General features: G+C 48.4%; 1 protein-coding gene and 1 pseudogene across 1 annotated transcript; one reads left to right on the forward strand and one right to left on the reverse strand.

The window, feature by feature from the left end:
- Positions 1-335: 335 nt before the first annotated feature.
- Positions 336-10,966, reverse strand: LOC104655230 (intraflagellar transport protein 122 homolog). The gene is made up of 5 exons (XM_010354637.2): positions 10,747-10,966; positions 9,036-9,221; positions 6,644-6,756; positions 3,950-4,121; positions 336-822 (listed from the first exon to the last, which is right to left on the reverse strand). The coding sequence occupies exons 4-5, from the start codon at positions 4,052-4,054 to the stop codon at positions 538-540; spliced, it is 390 nt and encodes a 129-aa protein (XP_010352939.1). The 5' UTR covers positions 4,055-4,121; positions 6,644-6,756; positions 9,036-9,221; positions 10,747-10,966; the 3' UTR covers positions 336-537.
- On the forward strand, positions 9,016-12,985 carry LOC104655388 (annotated as a pseudogene).
- The last annotated feature ends 3,293 nt before the right edge of the window (positions 12,986-16,278 follow it).

Below are 16,278 nucleotides of genomic sequence, written 5' to 3' on the forward strand. Positions count from 1 at the left end.
AGTGAGCACCATCTGCATGGGGTGCAGGAGGCGGAGGGGAGACAAGCCCGCATTCGGGAGGTCAATCTCAGCCGCCTGTCTCTGGTTCTGCCCTCCTCCATTCTGTGGCTCCACACTTCAGTGCCCCATTTCTTCTGTGGCCTCCTCTTAGTTCAGGGGGCTTGTGCAGAGTCCCATGCTCCCTTATTGGCTCACAGACCTCAGGCCTCACCCCCACCCACTCATTCTCTCTCTTCCCCTCTCTCTCGCACACACATCACCACCATCACACGTGCTCACACACACACCCTGCTGGACTCTCGGCTTTGCTGCTCACTCCACTCGGCCCACGTTGGGCTCTCCGTAAAATACACTCTACTGACAACACTGTATACCCCTCCCATCCCTACCAGAAGGGGGACCAGGAAGAAATTGAGGCACAGGGAGGTTGAGCTATTTGCCCCCAGAAACACAGGTTGCAAGGAGTGGATATAGGACCGCAGGTTCCAAGCCCAGACTGCCTCCCACGACATCACAGTTGCCATTCTTCTCTCCTTGCTACTCTCCCCAAAGCACCAGCAAGGGGCCTGGCTTCCCTGGTCTTGTCAGCCTTGCCAGCGCTGAGAGTGGACGGGCACTCCCAGTTACCTGTAGCACCTCCACAGCAGAAATGAAGACGTGGAGGCAGAAGATCTTGGAACCATTGTAGCCAACCACAAAGCCCTGGAATTTCTGCCGGTGCACAGGGAAGGTGCTGGCTTTGATGTTGAGGTAGCCTCCTCCCGAGAAGCAGAGCATGTCCTCACACTGGGTGTTCCAGGCCACACTGTTGGCGTTTGGTTCCTGGGGGACAGGGACGATGGGGATCCTGTGAGAACCACCCTGGGCGTGGGCAGCGCTTGCACATTTCAGTCCAATACCCTCTTAAAGACTTAATCCCACTAAATTGCTTATAGTGGGATGGAGGTAAAAGGAGGAAAGGGGACCAAAAAGAAATGAACAGAGGCAAGCCCCTCCATGCACCTGTGTGTTGTTGGAATTTTTGAGTAAGCAGGTGTTACTTTTGAAAAATATTCTCCTGACGATTCCTCAAGGATCTGGAACTAGAAGTGCAATTTGACCCAGCCATCCCATTACTGGGTATATACCCAAAGGATTATAAATTGTGTTGCTATAAAGACACATGCACATGTATGTTTATTGTGGCACTGTTTGCAGTGGCAGAGACTTGGAACCAATCAAAATGTCCATCAGGATAGACCGGATTAAGAAAATGTGGCACATATACACTGCACTATGCAGCCATAAAAAAGGATGCGTTCATGTCCTTTGTAGGGACATGGATGAAGCTGGAAACCATCATTCTGAGCAAACTATCACAAGGACAGAAAACCAAACACTGCATGTTCTCACTCATAGGTGGGAATTGAACAATGAGAACACTTGGACACAGGATGGGGAACATCACATACCAGGGCCTGTCGTGGGGAGGGGGGATGGATAGCATTAGGAGATATACCTAATGTAAATGATGAGTTAATAGGTGTAGCACACCAACATGGCACATGTATACATATGTAACAAACCTGCACATTGTGCACATGTACCCTAGAACTTAAAGTATAATAATATTTAAAAATATATATTCTCCTGAAATATGAGTCCCTGTATAGGAAGTGGAGAATCAGACCGGGTGCAGTGGTTCACATCTGTAATCCTAGCACTTTGGGAGGCCGAGGTAGGTGGATCACCTGAGGTCAGGAGTTCGAGACCAGCCTGGCCAACATGGTGAAACCCTGTTTCTAGTAAAAATACAAAAATTAGCCAGGCGTGGTAGCACGTGCCTGTAATCCCAGCTACTTGGGAGGCTGAGGCAGGAGAATGGCTTGAACCTAGGAGGTGGAGGTTGCAGTGAGCCAAGATCATGGCATTGCACCTCCAGCCTGGGCAACAAGAGTGAAACTCCGTCTCAAAAAAAAAAAAAAAAGAAAAAAAAAGAAAAAAAAAGAATCGGCAAAGTGGGATTCCACTTCTATTACAGAAGACATACACATCTCTATACACAGAAGAATGTTTACAAGAATATGTTCCAAAAAAGGCTGAGGCAGGAGAATTGCTTGAACCTAGGAGGCAGAGGTTGCAGTGAGCTGAGATTGTGCCACTGTACTTCACCCTAGACAACAGAACAAAAGCAAAACTCCGTCTCAAAAAAAAAAAAAAAAAAAAAAAAAAAGAATATGATGTTCCAAAAGATTAACAGCATTTCTGGGTGGGTGAAATTGCATAATTAGAAAATCTTTTTTGTTTGCCTGAATTTGTTCTGTCATGAACATCTATCTATTCTGTTTGATAATAAGAGAAAGAACAGTGAGTTATTTTTAAGATTTGAAAAGAATATCTTGTCTTTGTATTTACAGTCCACACATTGTGAAAACAGAGTCACCCTGGGAGGCACCCACTGCACCTCAGTTCCCTACTCAGCCCTGGAGCCTTGGGGGCCAGCAGATGCTCACATTTTCTGCCTAGAATGTTTTACAATGTCTGAATCTTTTATAATGATTGTGGATTGCTTCTATAATTAGAAAAAAATATAGAGCTATTTTATGTGTAGGGGGAGGAGTAGTGGAGAAGAGAAAACGCCAGCAGGCAATGTCACAGCTGGGAATGCTGATGTCTCCTGGCAGGGCTGAGAATCACCTCCCCTAGCCTGCTACAGAACCAGCAGTGGGGACGGTGGAGCACACACCCTTGCACACTTGTATGGTTCTAGGCTCAGACACAGATTCACATTTGGGGCCAGCTACGCCCCCTATAGGTGGGAGGTGAGGTTGGGGAGAAGGGAGGTAATATTTCAGGCTCCATTTTGTCTCCAGCACTGAGCTAGGCACTGTGGTATCCCCTATTCCCATAGCAATTCTGTGAGGGGCAATTACTAATTTCATTTTAGAGAAAAGTAATCAAGGCTCAGAGAGGCTCACTAACTTAAGATCACACAGTAAGGGATCCAGGCAGGACCCAAGCCCAGGTCAGCCTGAAGGTTGTGCCCTCTCTTGCCCCCAAACCATTCTACTCTCTTCGGGACATGAGTGAGTTGAGGCTGACAGGGAGTCACCGCTGGGCTAGAGGTGGCCAGGTAACCCCTTCTAATTGACTGAGGCTGTTCCCTACTCCAGGCCCCTCCCCTTCTTGATTCTGCTGCTGAGGTCAAGGAGGAGCCTGGTAAGGCTGAGGAAACCAGTTAGGAGGGGCTCCAGCTTTGAGGGGAACTTGATTCTGCCAAACCAGCCCTCCCCACCTTCAAAGCCCGAAAGAGACAAAGAACTGCACGAGCCCAGCAGAAAGCCAGTCAGGCCCCGGGCACAGAGCTGCTGGGCTGTCTTCTCTGGTGACACTTCCTCAGGCCACAGGGCTGGATGACTACACTAAACAATGCCTAGGCCTCCAAAGATCCAAGTACTTCGCATTCTACCGGCTCTTCTAGCATTCTTGTGAATTAAGTAGAAGGCAAGGCTTGCCCATCCCCATGCCCCTATCAGATGACAAAACTGATCCTGTTTTCTTCCGGTGCTGTAGACACAGGCAGGCCTGCACAGGTAAGACGCAGACTTCCGCAAAGGAAGTGCATCCATCGCCCCATTCACTGAACGCTGACAACTCGCTCCCCTCAGAGTCATCGCTCCATTTCTTGTTCATGGTAAACGCTTAAGAAAGCTCTGCTGGCTCATCTCATTGGCAAGGAAACCAAAGTTAAAGAGGCCAGTCCAGGCCCTGCGGCTTGTGCCTGCATGGGAGGAGCAGGTTGTGGTCCAGGGCCTCTGGGACTCTGCACCTGTGCTTGGCCCCTGCCCCTCACTGCTCCTCCCAGAGACCTGCCTGGGCCAGAGCAGGAGAGCCTCCTGCAGGGGCTGGGAAGCTAGAGGAGAGTCTCTAATCAAAGGACGATGTCCCTGGACCCCCTCGAGGACATCACCTGAAAAAGCAGCTCCTTGGTGTCGATGTCATACACCAGGCAAGTGTCGTTTTCATCTACCACGGCCAGCTTCTTACGGGAGGCACTCATGTCCAAGCAGCGCATGGCTGTGGCCTGCTTCAGCAGGATGATAGCAAAGAGATTGTCCACGAAGATCGAAGATCTTCAGGATCTGGCAACATTTCAGTGAAAACAGTGTCAGTCACCATGGCAACAAGATCCTGGCCCACTGCCAGGCCGTTGGAATCCCATGTGCTCTGCAAGAACAACTCCCACCACCTTCACCAGAAGTTCTGTGCAGAGAAAAGGACTCATCAAAAGAAAGAGGGTGGTGGGGGTGGGGGGGGGGGGCGTTGGCTTATCCTCAGCAGGCCAGAAGCAAGGTTCATCAGAGGCTGCAGAAGTAATGACAGCCCCGAGACAGGCCGAGCTCACTTCAGTGTCTGTTCAGACCGGGGATTTATTGATGACATTACCCAAACGGCAGCGTTAGGAGAGGCCACCTAGCAGAGATCTGAGTCAAGAACTAACACAGGAAAAGGCTACTACGAACACTGACAAGACATGTGGTAGAGAATTATAATAATGATGATGACAGCCATCATCTACTGATATCCCTGGTTTAAAAAAAAATTTTTTGAGAGATAAGGTCTTGCTATGTTGCCCAGGCTGACCGCAGTGGCTATTCAGTCTTAATCATATCACACTGCAGCCTCAAACTCCTGAGCTCAAGAAATCCTCCTACCTCAGCCTCCTGAGTAGCTGGGACAACAGGTACCCACACAGTATGCCTGCTTTAATACCCTTGTTTGGGGTTTTTTTTGAAACTGGATTTAACTCCCAACCTTGATATCTGTTTTTGACAGCCCTGTGAAATGCAGTATTACCCTCATGTCAAACTATAGCCTCGGAGAGGTAAAATGACCTACCAGGGGGACAAAGCCAGTGAGTAGCTAAGTAAGAACATGACCTCAGGTTCACCTGACCCCAAAGTCCATCCTCCCATGGGAAGTGAGAGCTGCCTGAGAAAGAAGCGGCCGTTCCTCCCCTTGGCATTGCTCTTGACTTCACCCACCGCTCTCACGCCCCATGACTTCCATCCCCAGCAAAGACCCGACAAGCCTCATCCATAAGCCACCTGCTGCATGGCTTGGCTCTCAGGCTAATGCAGCTACATTTTCAGTTTTTTGTTTTGTTTTGTTTTGAGATGGAGTCTCATTCTGTCGTCCAGGCTGGAGGACAGTGGTGCGATCTCAGCTCACTGCAACCTCCACCTTCTGGGTTCAAGAGATTCTCCTGTCTCGGCCTCCCGAGTAGCTGGGATTACAGGCGCCTGCCACCACGTCCAGCTAATTTTTGTATTTTTAGTAGAGACGGGGTTTCGCCATGTTGGCCAGGCTGGTCTCAAACTCCTGACCTCAAGTGATCCACCCGACTCAGCCTCCCAAAATGCTGGGGTTACAGGTATGAGCCACTGTGCCTGGCTCATTTTCACTTTCAAAGTTTCATGTAGCAGCCCCCTTAGAACTTTTCTTATGTTGAGCAAAGAACATGCTTGTACACGCATACACACACACATAAATCTGTTTAACTTTGTGTAACCTGGATATCCCACAACTAACTGGCTATAGGCTCATTTTTCTTACGACATCTATCAGTATCCTGAGGACCCAGCATTCTCTAGGACACATACTAGAACACACTGCCCTAATCCACTCGATGCCCTAATCGGGAGCCGACCTAGGTAACAATCTCTGCCTCCCTCTAGAAATCCACAGAAGCAGCATCTCTAACAAATCTCCCACCTTCTGGTGACCTTAAACCACTAATCCACTCTACAGGTAGCCAAAGGTTATAGCTCAACTCTGCCAAAACATGGGCCTGCTATGAGTGTGAGGGCCACAGCACCTTTGGCCTGAGGCTGTCCTCAAAAAACAAAAACTCTTCTGTGAAGTCTCAGAGTTGGAAAGAGGGGTGAAGCAATTTGCCTGAGGCCACACAGCTACACTGAGAGGTTAAGTAACTTGCCAGAGGCAAAACAGCTGCACAAGAAGTTAAGTAATTTGCCTGGGGTCACACAGTTACACAGAGAGGTTTAACCTGCCTGAGGCCATGCAGCTGCACAGAGAAACTACCTAACTTGCCTGATGTCACACAGCTTCACAGAGTGGTTAAGTAACTTGTCTGAGGCCACACACCGCACAGAGAGGTTAAATAACTTACCTGAGGCCACACGGCTGCACAGAGAGATTAAGTAACTGCTGAGATCACACAGTTGCACAGAGAGGTTAAGTAGCTTGTTTTAGGCTACACAGCTGCACAGAGAACTTAAGTAACTTCCTTGAGGCCACACAGCTGCACAGAGAGGTTAAGTCACTTGCCAGAGGCAAAAAAGCTGTGCAGAGAGGTTAAATGGCTTGCCGGAGGCAAAGCAGCTGCACAGAGAGGTTAAGTCACTTGCCTGAGGCCACAAAGCTGCACAGAGAGATTAAGTAACTTGCCTGAAGTCACACAGCTGCACAGAGAGGTTTAAGTAGCTTCCCTTAGGCCACACAGCTGCACAGAGGGATTGAGTAACTTGCCTGAAGCCACATAGCTGCACAGAGAATTTAAGTAACTCGACTGAAGCTGCACACAGAGGTTAAGTAACTTGCCTGAGTTCACACAGCTGCACAGAGAGGTTAAGTAACTTGCCTGAGGTCACACAGCTGCACAGAGAGGTGGGGGCATCACTGGAGCTCCAGAGTCAAGGCTACAGTGAGCAGTGACTGTGCCACTGCATTCCAGCTTGGGCAACAGTCAAGACCCTGTCTCAAAAAGAAAGCAAAAAATAATACAAAAAAGTCTGGCTGGGCACGGTGGCTCATGCCTGTAATCCCAGCACTTTGGGAGGCTGAGGCAGGCAGATCACTAGGTCAGGAGATGGAGACCATCCTGGTTAACACGGTGAAACACCGTCTCTGCTAAAAAATACAAAAAATTAGCCCGGCGTGGTGGCAGGTGCCTGTAGACCCAGCTACTTGGGAGGCTGATGCAGGAGAATGGCGTGAACCTGGGAGGCAGAGCTTGCAGTGAGCTGGGATCATGCACTCCAGCCTGGGTGCCAGAGCGAGACTCTGTCTCAAAAAAAAAAAAAAAAGGTCAAACATAGAGTTAATGTATAAGTCAGCAATTCTTCTCCTAGGTATATGCCAAAGAGAATGGAAAACATATGTTCATAAAAAACCTGTACACCAAAACTCACAGCAGCATTATTTATAGTAGCCAATAAGAAATAAGCTAAATGTTTATCAGTTGATAAATGGATTTTAAAATGTGCTATATCTATATAGTGGAATATTTAGTCAAAAATGAATAAATCATGTTTGGGCATAGTAGCACATGCCTGTATTCTGAGCACGTTGGGAGGCCAAGGTGGGAGGATCCCTTGAGACCAGGATTTTTTTTTTTGAGGTGGAGTCTCGCTCTGTTGCCCTGGCTGGAGTGCAGTGGCATAATCTCGGCTCACTGCAAGCTCTGTCTCCTGGGTTCACGCCATTCTCCTGCCTCAGCCTCCTGAGGAGCTGGGACTACAGGCGCCCACCACGACGCCCGGCTAATTTTTTTTTTTTTTTAGCAGAGACAGGGTTTCACCGTGTTAGCCAGGATGGTTTCTATCTCCTGACCTCGTGATCCGCCCGTCTCAGCCTCCCAAAGTGCTGGGATTACAGGCGTGAGCCACCGCGCCCGGTGAGACCAGGATTTTGAGACAAGCCTATGCAACACAGCCAGACACCCTCTACAAAAACATAAAAATTAGGCAGGTGTAACAGCAAGCACCTGTAGTTCCAGCTACTTAGGAGGCTGGGACAGGAAGATCGCTTGTGCCCAAGAGTTTGAGATCGCAATGAGCTATGAGTGTGTCACTGCACTCCAACCTGGGTGACAGACTGAGACCTTGTATCTTAAAAAAAAAAAAAAAAAAAAAAAAAAAAAAAAAAAAAAAGATAAATCATGCTGCAACACAGATGACTTTGAAAACATGGTAAGAAGTCAGTCTAAAAAGACCCCATATTGTGTTATTTCATTTCAATGAAATGTCTGGAATAGGCAAATCCATAGAAACAGAAAATAACTGTTGCCATGGGAGGGGGAATTGGAGGAATGGGGAGTCACTGCCAATGGGAACTGGTTTTTTCTTTTTTTTTTGAGACGGAGTTTCGCTCGTTTCCCAGGCTGGAGTGCAATGGCACAATCTCGGTTCACCACAATCCCCGCCTCCCAGGTTCAAGCGATTCTCCTGCCTCAGCCTCCCGAGTAACTGGGATTACAGACATGTGCCACCACACCCAGCTAATTTTGTATTTTTAGTACAGATGGGGTTTCACCATGTTGGTCAGGCTGGTCTTGAACTCAAAACCTCAGGTGATCCGCCCGCCTTGACCTCCCAAAGTGCTGGGATTACAGGTGTGAGCCACCACGCCCAGCTGGAACTGCGTTTCTTTTTGGGGTGATGTAAATGTTCTGAAATTAGATAGTGGTGATGGTTCCACAACTTCGTTAATATACAAAAACCTCTGAATTATATGCTTTTTTTGAGATGGGGTCTCACTCTGTCACTCAGGCTGCAGTGCAGTGGCATGATCACAGCTAACCACATCCTTGATCTCCTGAGCTCAGGTGTTCCTCCCACCTCAGTCTCCTGAGTAGCTGGGACTACAGGTACACACCACCACACCTGGCTAATTTATGTATTTTTTTTGTAGAAATGGAGTCTCACCATTTTGCCCAGTACTTGGATCTGAATTGTACACTTTAAGAGGGTGACTTTTATAATATGTAAATGATATCTCAATTAAAAATTACATATGTGGCTTACATTATATTTTATTGGACATTATTCTAGACTATGAACCCTGAAGCCAGGCACCAAGAGGTACCATGATAAAGTCTTTACATAGTGATTCCACAGCAGAGGGCCTGGGCTCCAGTTCTACCCCATAGACCCCAGCCCGCTTGTTCCTTCCCTGGCATCTGAGAAGCTATGGCGTGGAGCTTTCCCAGACTGGCTCTGTGACTTTTTAGAGATGGCGGAAGCATCACCCACCTTATTCCCCAGGTCCAGGACACTCTTGATACTGGCAGACAAGCCCTTCTTCCTGGTGCTGGAGGAAGATGGCACAACTGTAGAGAGAGAAGAGTCCTTCCTTCCAAGCTCTGGCAGGCGATAGTGTTCCTGGTCCTCCAGAAGGGGCAGAAATGGGAGCCCCCATCAGAACAGGTGAGGTCCCACCTGTCGGGGGAGGAAACTGGGACCCTGGGAGAAGTCTTCAAGGGGTGCTAACCATCTGCTTGTCTCGATGCAGGGGATGAGGCACCCACTGTCTCTCTCCCATAAGCTTGCCAAGAAGATGGATGTGGCCCACATAACCTTTGACCTGAACAAGCTGAGCCCATAAGACTTCATCAGCTGCCTGAACATGAAGGCGACTTTCTATGATGTGTACTCCCTTTCCTATGATCTATACTGCATGAGGCTGAGTGCATGGTGAGTGAATTGGGATTTGCTGGGGACACCTCCATGACACCCTCCATCCCATCCTATCTCTTTAGTCATTTGGACTCATCTGATCTGGATTGGTCTTTGATTTGTCTGTGCATTCCCACTAGAGTGTCAGCTCCTGGAGGACAGGAATCCCATTAGCCCTGCTCATCCCTGTATCATCCTTGTATCACACCTAGTGACAGCCTGGCATATTGAGGGTGCTCAGTGCATGTTGGTTGAGTGAGTAGCTGATGGCACCGGGACAAGGAGCAAATCTTGAAGCTGAGGGGAATCCCAAATCCTATCTTCAGACAGACCTTGTTCCTTTCTGGCACAGGTGAAATGGAGCCTGGGGAGGAGGTGATGGGAGAAGGAAAAATGCCACCATGGATTCTGTTACACAGAAGCCAGTGGGTATACCATCTCCCACCCAAACAGGGGAGCAGCTCCAAGTACCCCTGGTGACAGTGGCCACGTGACTTCAACCTGGCCAATCAGAAGAGCCCAACCTACCCAGCCACAGTGATTAGCTAACGTCTGGGCATGTGACCAATCAGGTGGCGAGGGTCAGGGCAAGGGTTGGTAGCAGGGGAGAGAAGGTCTATTTCTGTTGGGTGGCTGGGGCTGTGGGTGCCATCCTGTCACCTTGAAGGGAAAGCCCACCTGAGCACGACATCCACGCTGAGGGAAGGACACGGAGTCTGAGGTTGGGAGAGTCCAGGGCGACATTATTGAGCACCCAGGTGCAGCCAAGGTACAGTTACCCCAGAACATTCTCACTGAGATCCAGGTGGCTGTGAAGGTCACCTAGAGAGCTCAGCAGAGCTCCTCCAGCCTCTGGAGTTGATAGCTGTGAAGTTGATATAATGAGGACCCCAAATCACCCAATCTCAAGCAGCTCCTTCCAGTGACTGCCATCATGTGCACTCTACACCGAGTCATGTAGCATGCCAGCTGGGACAGCTACTTTACTACATCCTAGAGCCCCACCCAAAGCAGGAGGAAGAGGCCTGAGGCAAGTTCCAGCAAATACTATCTGCCCTACAGTACCACCACCAAAATAAACATTTCTACAGGAACCTCATGCCCCAGAATGTACTTATATTTACAAGACGCCAACTACAACATAAAATATCTTTGTCTTTGGCACCAGATTTATGATAGGCTACAAGCTGGACACCTTTTGTGTAACTCCTCGTTGTACTGCCCTATGGTGAATGGATAGAGGTGGAATCTGGAGTCATTTTTTACACCACCATAACCAGAACCTTACCATTTGTCAGACCTTTGTGGAGCTGAGGAAACAAATACTGTGTGGCAAACATAAGATACAGTTGTTCCTTTCTTCAGAAGGAGAAGGGGCCTGGCTCAGTGTCTCACGCCTGTAATCCCAGCACTTTGGGAGGCCGAGGCGGGCGGATCATGAGGTCAGGAGATTGAGACGAGCCGAGATCATCCTAACTAACACGGTGAAACCCCGTCTCTACTAAAAAGACAAAAACAAAATTAGCTGGGCGTGGTAGCGGACACCTATAGTCCCAGCTACTCAGGAGGCTGAGGCAGGAGAATGGCGTGAACCCGGAAGGCAGAGCTTGTAGTGAGCCGAGATCACACCACTGCACTCCAGCCTGGGAGACAGAGCGAGACTCCAAAAAAATTTAAAAACATAAAGAGAGAAGGACTCATCAACACACTGCTGCCTGCAAACCCAGGGAAAGACCACCCTACACTACGTTATATGGCATCTGTAAATCAACATGGGCCAGCAGGAGACCCCAAGGCCCTACCAGAAGCTGCTCTTTGATCACCAGGTTCACACTGCATCTTTTTGGGAAGGTTAAAAAATAATAAATGACCACCAGGATCACAGAACGAAAGAGCTCATGATGTCCATGGAATTCACACAGATCACATCCAGGAATCTTTGGAACAAAAAATTCCCAACACCATGGCCTCATACAAAAATCCTGGGCTGCAGGAAACCTGAGGCAGAGAGCTCTGTCATCACAGTGAAGTCCCTGCCTTCAGCAGATCCCACCAACATCCACAATGTTTCCCATCACCTGAAAAAAACTCATGTATTAAACTATTACACTTCTTCAGAATATTGGAAAATGGTGCATAGTTCGTATGTTCTCATTTGTTTATCTTGTGTCCAAAGTGTCTTGTCATTCCAGGGCACTCTAATTCTTGTGTATTAATAAAAAGTTTGAGGTATAATAAGGCCTCCAGATCAGATGAGTAAAACTGAAGATAGTCACAGTTCCCAGAAGGAAGGCACAGCACAGTTAGGCAGGGCCACACGGGAAGCAGCAGGGTTGGTCAGGAGGCAGAGGGAGGGGTACTCTGAGCAAGCACCTTTCCTGTGCTGCCTACAGGGAGAAAAGAGTGAGGGGCAACAAGCAGATTTAGGAGAGGGCAGTTCCAATCATTCCAGTCCATAGGGGTCTGGTTCCTGTCACTGAGGTGATCAGGGCAGTAGGATAGTGGTCCCAGTAGGACAGCCCACAGGGGAAGTGTCTGAGGTGCAGGCACTGGATTGGTTTGTATTTGAAAAGTAGGTTGGGTACAGTGGCACACAACTATGATCCCATCACTTTGGGAGGCCAGGAGCTCAAGACCAGCCTGGGCAACATAGTGAGACCCCACCTCAACAAAAACTTGAAAATGAAAAAAAATTAGCCAGGCAGGGTAGTACATACCTGTAGTCCCAGCTACTTGGGAGGCTGAGGCAGGAAGATCACTTAAGCCCAGGTTTCGAGGCTGCAGTAAGCTCTGATCACGGCACTGCACTCCAGCCTGAATGAGGGGAGACCTTGTCTCTCTCTTGAAAAAGAAAAAGAAAAAAGTGCACCCTTGGGAGGAAGACTGCTCTGGGGGAGAAGGTGACATGGGAGGCAAAGGGCCAAGGCAAGGTGACCTGGCATATCATGAGGTTGTTCAGAACACAAAGTCCCGTGTACACACAAAGGGCAGGTGTTAAAGCTCCAAGTTCACAGAAGCTAGAAACATGGCCAAGGCCAGGGCTCAGTACAGTGTCACCTCCTCAGAGAAGCCTTTTCTGCCTGTGCCATCTACAGTGAGAGCCTCCCCTGTGCACATGTCCCTAGCTGCTCCCACTTCATTCCCTTCTTGACATTCAGGGCCTGTCCCCCTCGGCTCAGCATCTTCTGGGCCTCCCACCTCACCCAGAGTAAAAGTCCTCAGAGCAGCCCCAAGGCCTACAGGACCTGGGCGCCCTGACATCCCAGGTCTCCTCTCCCACCACTGCCCTTCTCTCAGGCCACTCCAGGCCCATCTCTGCTCTCCTGGTTTCCCTGAGCCCTGCTTCGCTCTCTGCGGCACTTCCCTCTCCACAGCACTTCCCTCTGCCACCACACTGAGTAATACTCAGTTTTTCTCTCCTGCACAGTATCACCAACAAGGAGCAGCTGGTTTTGTTTTTTTCTAAATTCCTGCTTTTGTCTACAACCTACATCATGGCTGAGCACATAATAGGGGTCAATAAATAGTAAAGGAGCAATTCTTCCCACCACCTGATACGTGTTTGTGCTCCCCAGTATCTACTCCTTCAGTGCACATTCACTGAGGCTCCACTGCATGCTGAGCCTGTTCCAGAAACCAAAGCACACCAAGGGGAGAAGCAGGCAGAAATCTCTATTCTGATGGGCTGACAGCCTAGTGAGAAAGAAAGAGAAAAAAATAAGGAAACAATACCCAGGCAGGTGGTGACATGTACCATGAAGGAAGACAAAGTCAGGATGTTTCTGAGAATGCCTGAAGGCATTTAGCGAACAATTAATGCAATGGGCAGGGTGTTCCAGATGGAGAGAACGTCAAGCACAAAGGCCCTGGGGCCACGATGGACTCCGTGTTTGAGTGTTTAGTCTGGCTTCCTGGTTTTAAGTCTGTATTCTGCCTTTATTTGTAATCCTTCATGTTTCATCTTACCTAGCTAATTAACCCAAGTCCTAGTAATGCTGAGAGATGATGCTGGCTTGACCCTGTGTAATATCAGAGGAGGGGCCTAAAAGTGGTCATTCTCAATATAACCTGAAGGTAGATAGCACTGGATTTGCTGCTCAATTGGATGTGGACTAGGAGAATAAGAGGGTACACAAGTGACCACATATGTTTGGTCTGAACAAGTGGAATAAGAGTCACCATGAACTATGATAAAGAACAATGGTGGGAAAACAGGATTGGGTGGGATCGGGAACTCAGATTTGCATATGCCACTTTTAGATGCCTATTAGATCTCTATGTGGAGCTTTTGAGTACAAAGGCAGATACAAAAACAAGCTAGAATTGAGGGGAAAATCTGTGCTGCAGGAGAAATGTGAGTCATCAGGATATTGATGGTAGTTAAAGTCAGGACACTAAATTAGGTCATCCAGGGGGTGGTTGCAGAGGAAAAGAAATGTCCACAGCCTGAGCCACAGACAACTCCAACTGTGCTAGTGAAAAACCATGGCCAATGTTTAGCAGTTGAGGAGCCAAGAAGGAACCAGCAATGGACACAGAGAAGTATCTGCCAGTGAAGTATTTAGAACATTCAGAGAATAGTGAGAACAGTGATTCAGAAACCAGAGAAGAAAGTGTGTCAACAGGGTGGAAGGATGAACAGTGTCAGATGCCAATGATGGGCCAAGTAGGATGAGGTCTGAGGACAGATCATACGATTTGACAACAGAGAGGTCACTACTGACTTCCATGGCCATTAGGGACAAACACCTGAATGGTAATGGCTCAAGATCCAATAGAGAGAACAGTTAATGATGCAGATAAAGGAAATTACCCTTGAGTAAGTGAGAAGGCCTGGGGTCTAATGAGAGGTTGATTTTGCCAGAAGCAGACAGTTCACAGTAACAGAATGTAGGTAACATGGGCATATATGCAGGGGGAGGGGGTAACTGTGCCTGTGAAGTTCCCATCTGACTGCATGGATTTTCCCAGTGAAATGGAAAGTAAAGCTGACAGCTGAGAGTAAGGGCAGGGCAAGACAGGTGGTGCCAGAGGTTTAAAGATGGAAACAGATCTGAAGGATTTGTGTTCTTTCTTTTTTTTTTTTTTTTTTTTTTTTTTTTTTTTTTTGAGACGGAGTCTCGCTCCGTCGCCGGGGCTGGAGTGCAGTGGCCGGATCTCAGCTCACTGCAAGCTCCGCCTCCCGGGTTTACGCCATTCTCCTGCCTCAGCCTCCCGTAGCTGGGACTACAGGCGCCTGCCACCTCGCCCGGCTAGTTTTTTGTATTTTTTAGTAGAGACGAGGTTTCACAGTGTTAGCCAGGATGGTCTCGATCTCCTGACCTCGTGATCCGCCCATCTCGGCCTCCCAAAGTGCTGGGATTACAGGCTTGAGCCACCGCGCCCGGCCGGATTTGTGTTCTTTCTTCACCATGCTGCTGGGAGGGAGGAGGTCCCAGGATAGAGCACCACACTGCCCCAGGTCCTGGGTAAAAGGGTTTCCCATATGTTAAAGACATAGCTCTGCATTTCCTAGCAGGGCAAGTTGCTTTTAGTCTGAGTCTTAGCTTCTGCATCTGTAAAGATGCTTGCTATAAAGGCATCAGCCTGCCTGGCAACCTCAGAAGAATGTTCCAAAGAGAAGCCAGGGAATAACTTCCGTGATAGAGGATCAGCCAACATTCAGACAAACTGAAAACAAGGCACCCCTAGGAAGGGGGAAATGCTACTGTGTTTACTCTTATTTTGTAGATGAGCACACTGAGGAACAAGGAGGAAAAGTGACTCGCTCAAGGTCACACGATCTTGAGCCTGCACTGTACATCTCCTCTGCTGCACAGTACCTTCCAATCTCCACGCACTACATAACTCACCGGGCTCTACAACATCTTCGAGTGAGACACATAACTTGCTCCATTTTAAAGCTGAAAGAATTGAACCTAAGGCCAAGTCTTTCACCTCTAAGGTGATGGTGTGTTTAATAACCTAGCTGTTACTATTGGCTGGGTTGTGCAACCTGTGGAAGTCACCCTGCAGCTAGATTTCTGTGGAACCTCAAAGGCAGGGGGTAGTGCTAGGGCTCAGTTGGCAAGGAAGCCCACAGGCCACTAGAGTGTGACATGGGAGCGGCATGGCCTGAGCTGTTTAAGAATCAGAGAGGAAGCCTTGCACATTTCGGTGTCAAAACACTGGAGTTGAGGGTCACTCCACTCATCTGGGCTTTCCCAAATTGTCCTGACAAGAACACTTGTCAAAACCATGTTTCTGCCCAGGCGTTCCCTTTCCTAGCCCCTGCCCCGAAATTAAGTTCTTCCCAAGGGAATGTGAGTGGAAGGAATCCGTGATTTCTGTCAGTTTTTAAAAGACGGGATCGTTCTTCACAGTCTCCTCTTCCCCCAGCTGCAGGCAGGGGCCTCTAGGCCCTGGGGGATGGAAGTGCAAGGCGGAAGGGGCAGGTCTTTGCAGCAGCATCTGCAGGACAGCCTTTCTCCTACTTCTTGGTGGTTTGCTGGCAATCTCTGGTGGTCTTTGGCTTATAAAATAATCAGTCCAATCTCAGCCTCAGCTTTAATAGTAAGGGATCAAGCAATAGTTTCTACTCAATGTTCCTCATACCCAGAGTCAAGCATTCTGCTATGCTAATGCTAATATTATGGCTAAAGAATGTTCATTTTCTCCTATGTTGTGAATCAGTTGTACTGATGTGAGGAGACATTCAGAACTACTGTGAGGATATTTTAAACACTTGTTAAATCAAATTTAGCCTAAAGCTGCTTCCTTATATATTTTAAGTTGGGTTTATAGGTTTTCTGCACATTGTGAACTATGACAAGTGGAGGCA

This window comes from Rhinopithecus roxellana, chromosome 1, assembly GCF_007565055.1.
Source record: "Rhinopithecus roxellana isolate Shanxi Qingling chromosome 1, ASM756505v1, whole genome shotgun sequence".
NCBI lineage: Eukaryota > Metazoa > Chordata > Mammalia > Primates > Cercopithecidae > Rhinopithecus > Rhinopithecus roxellana.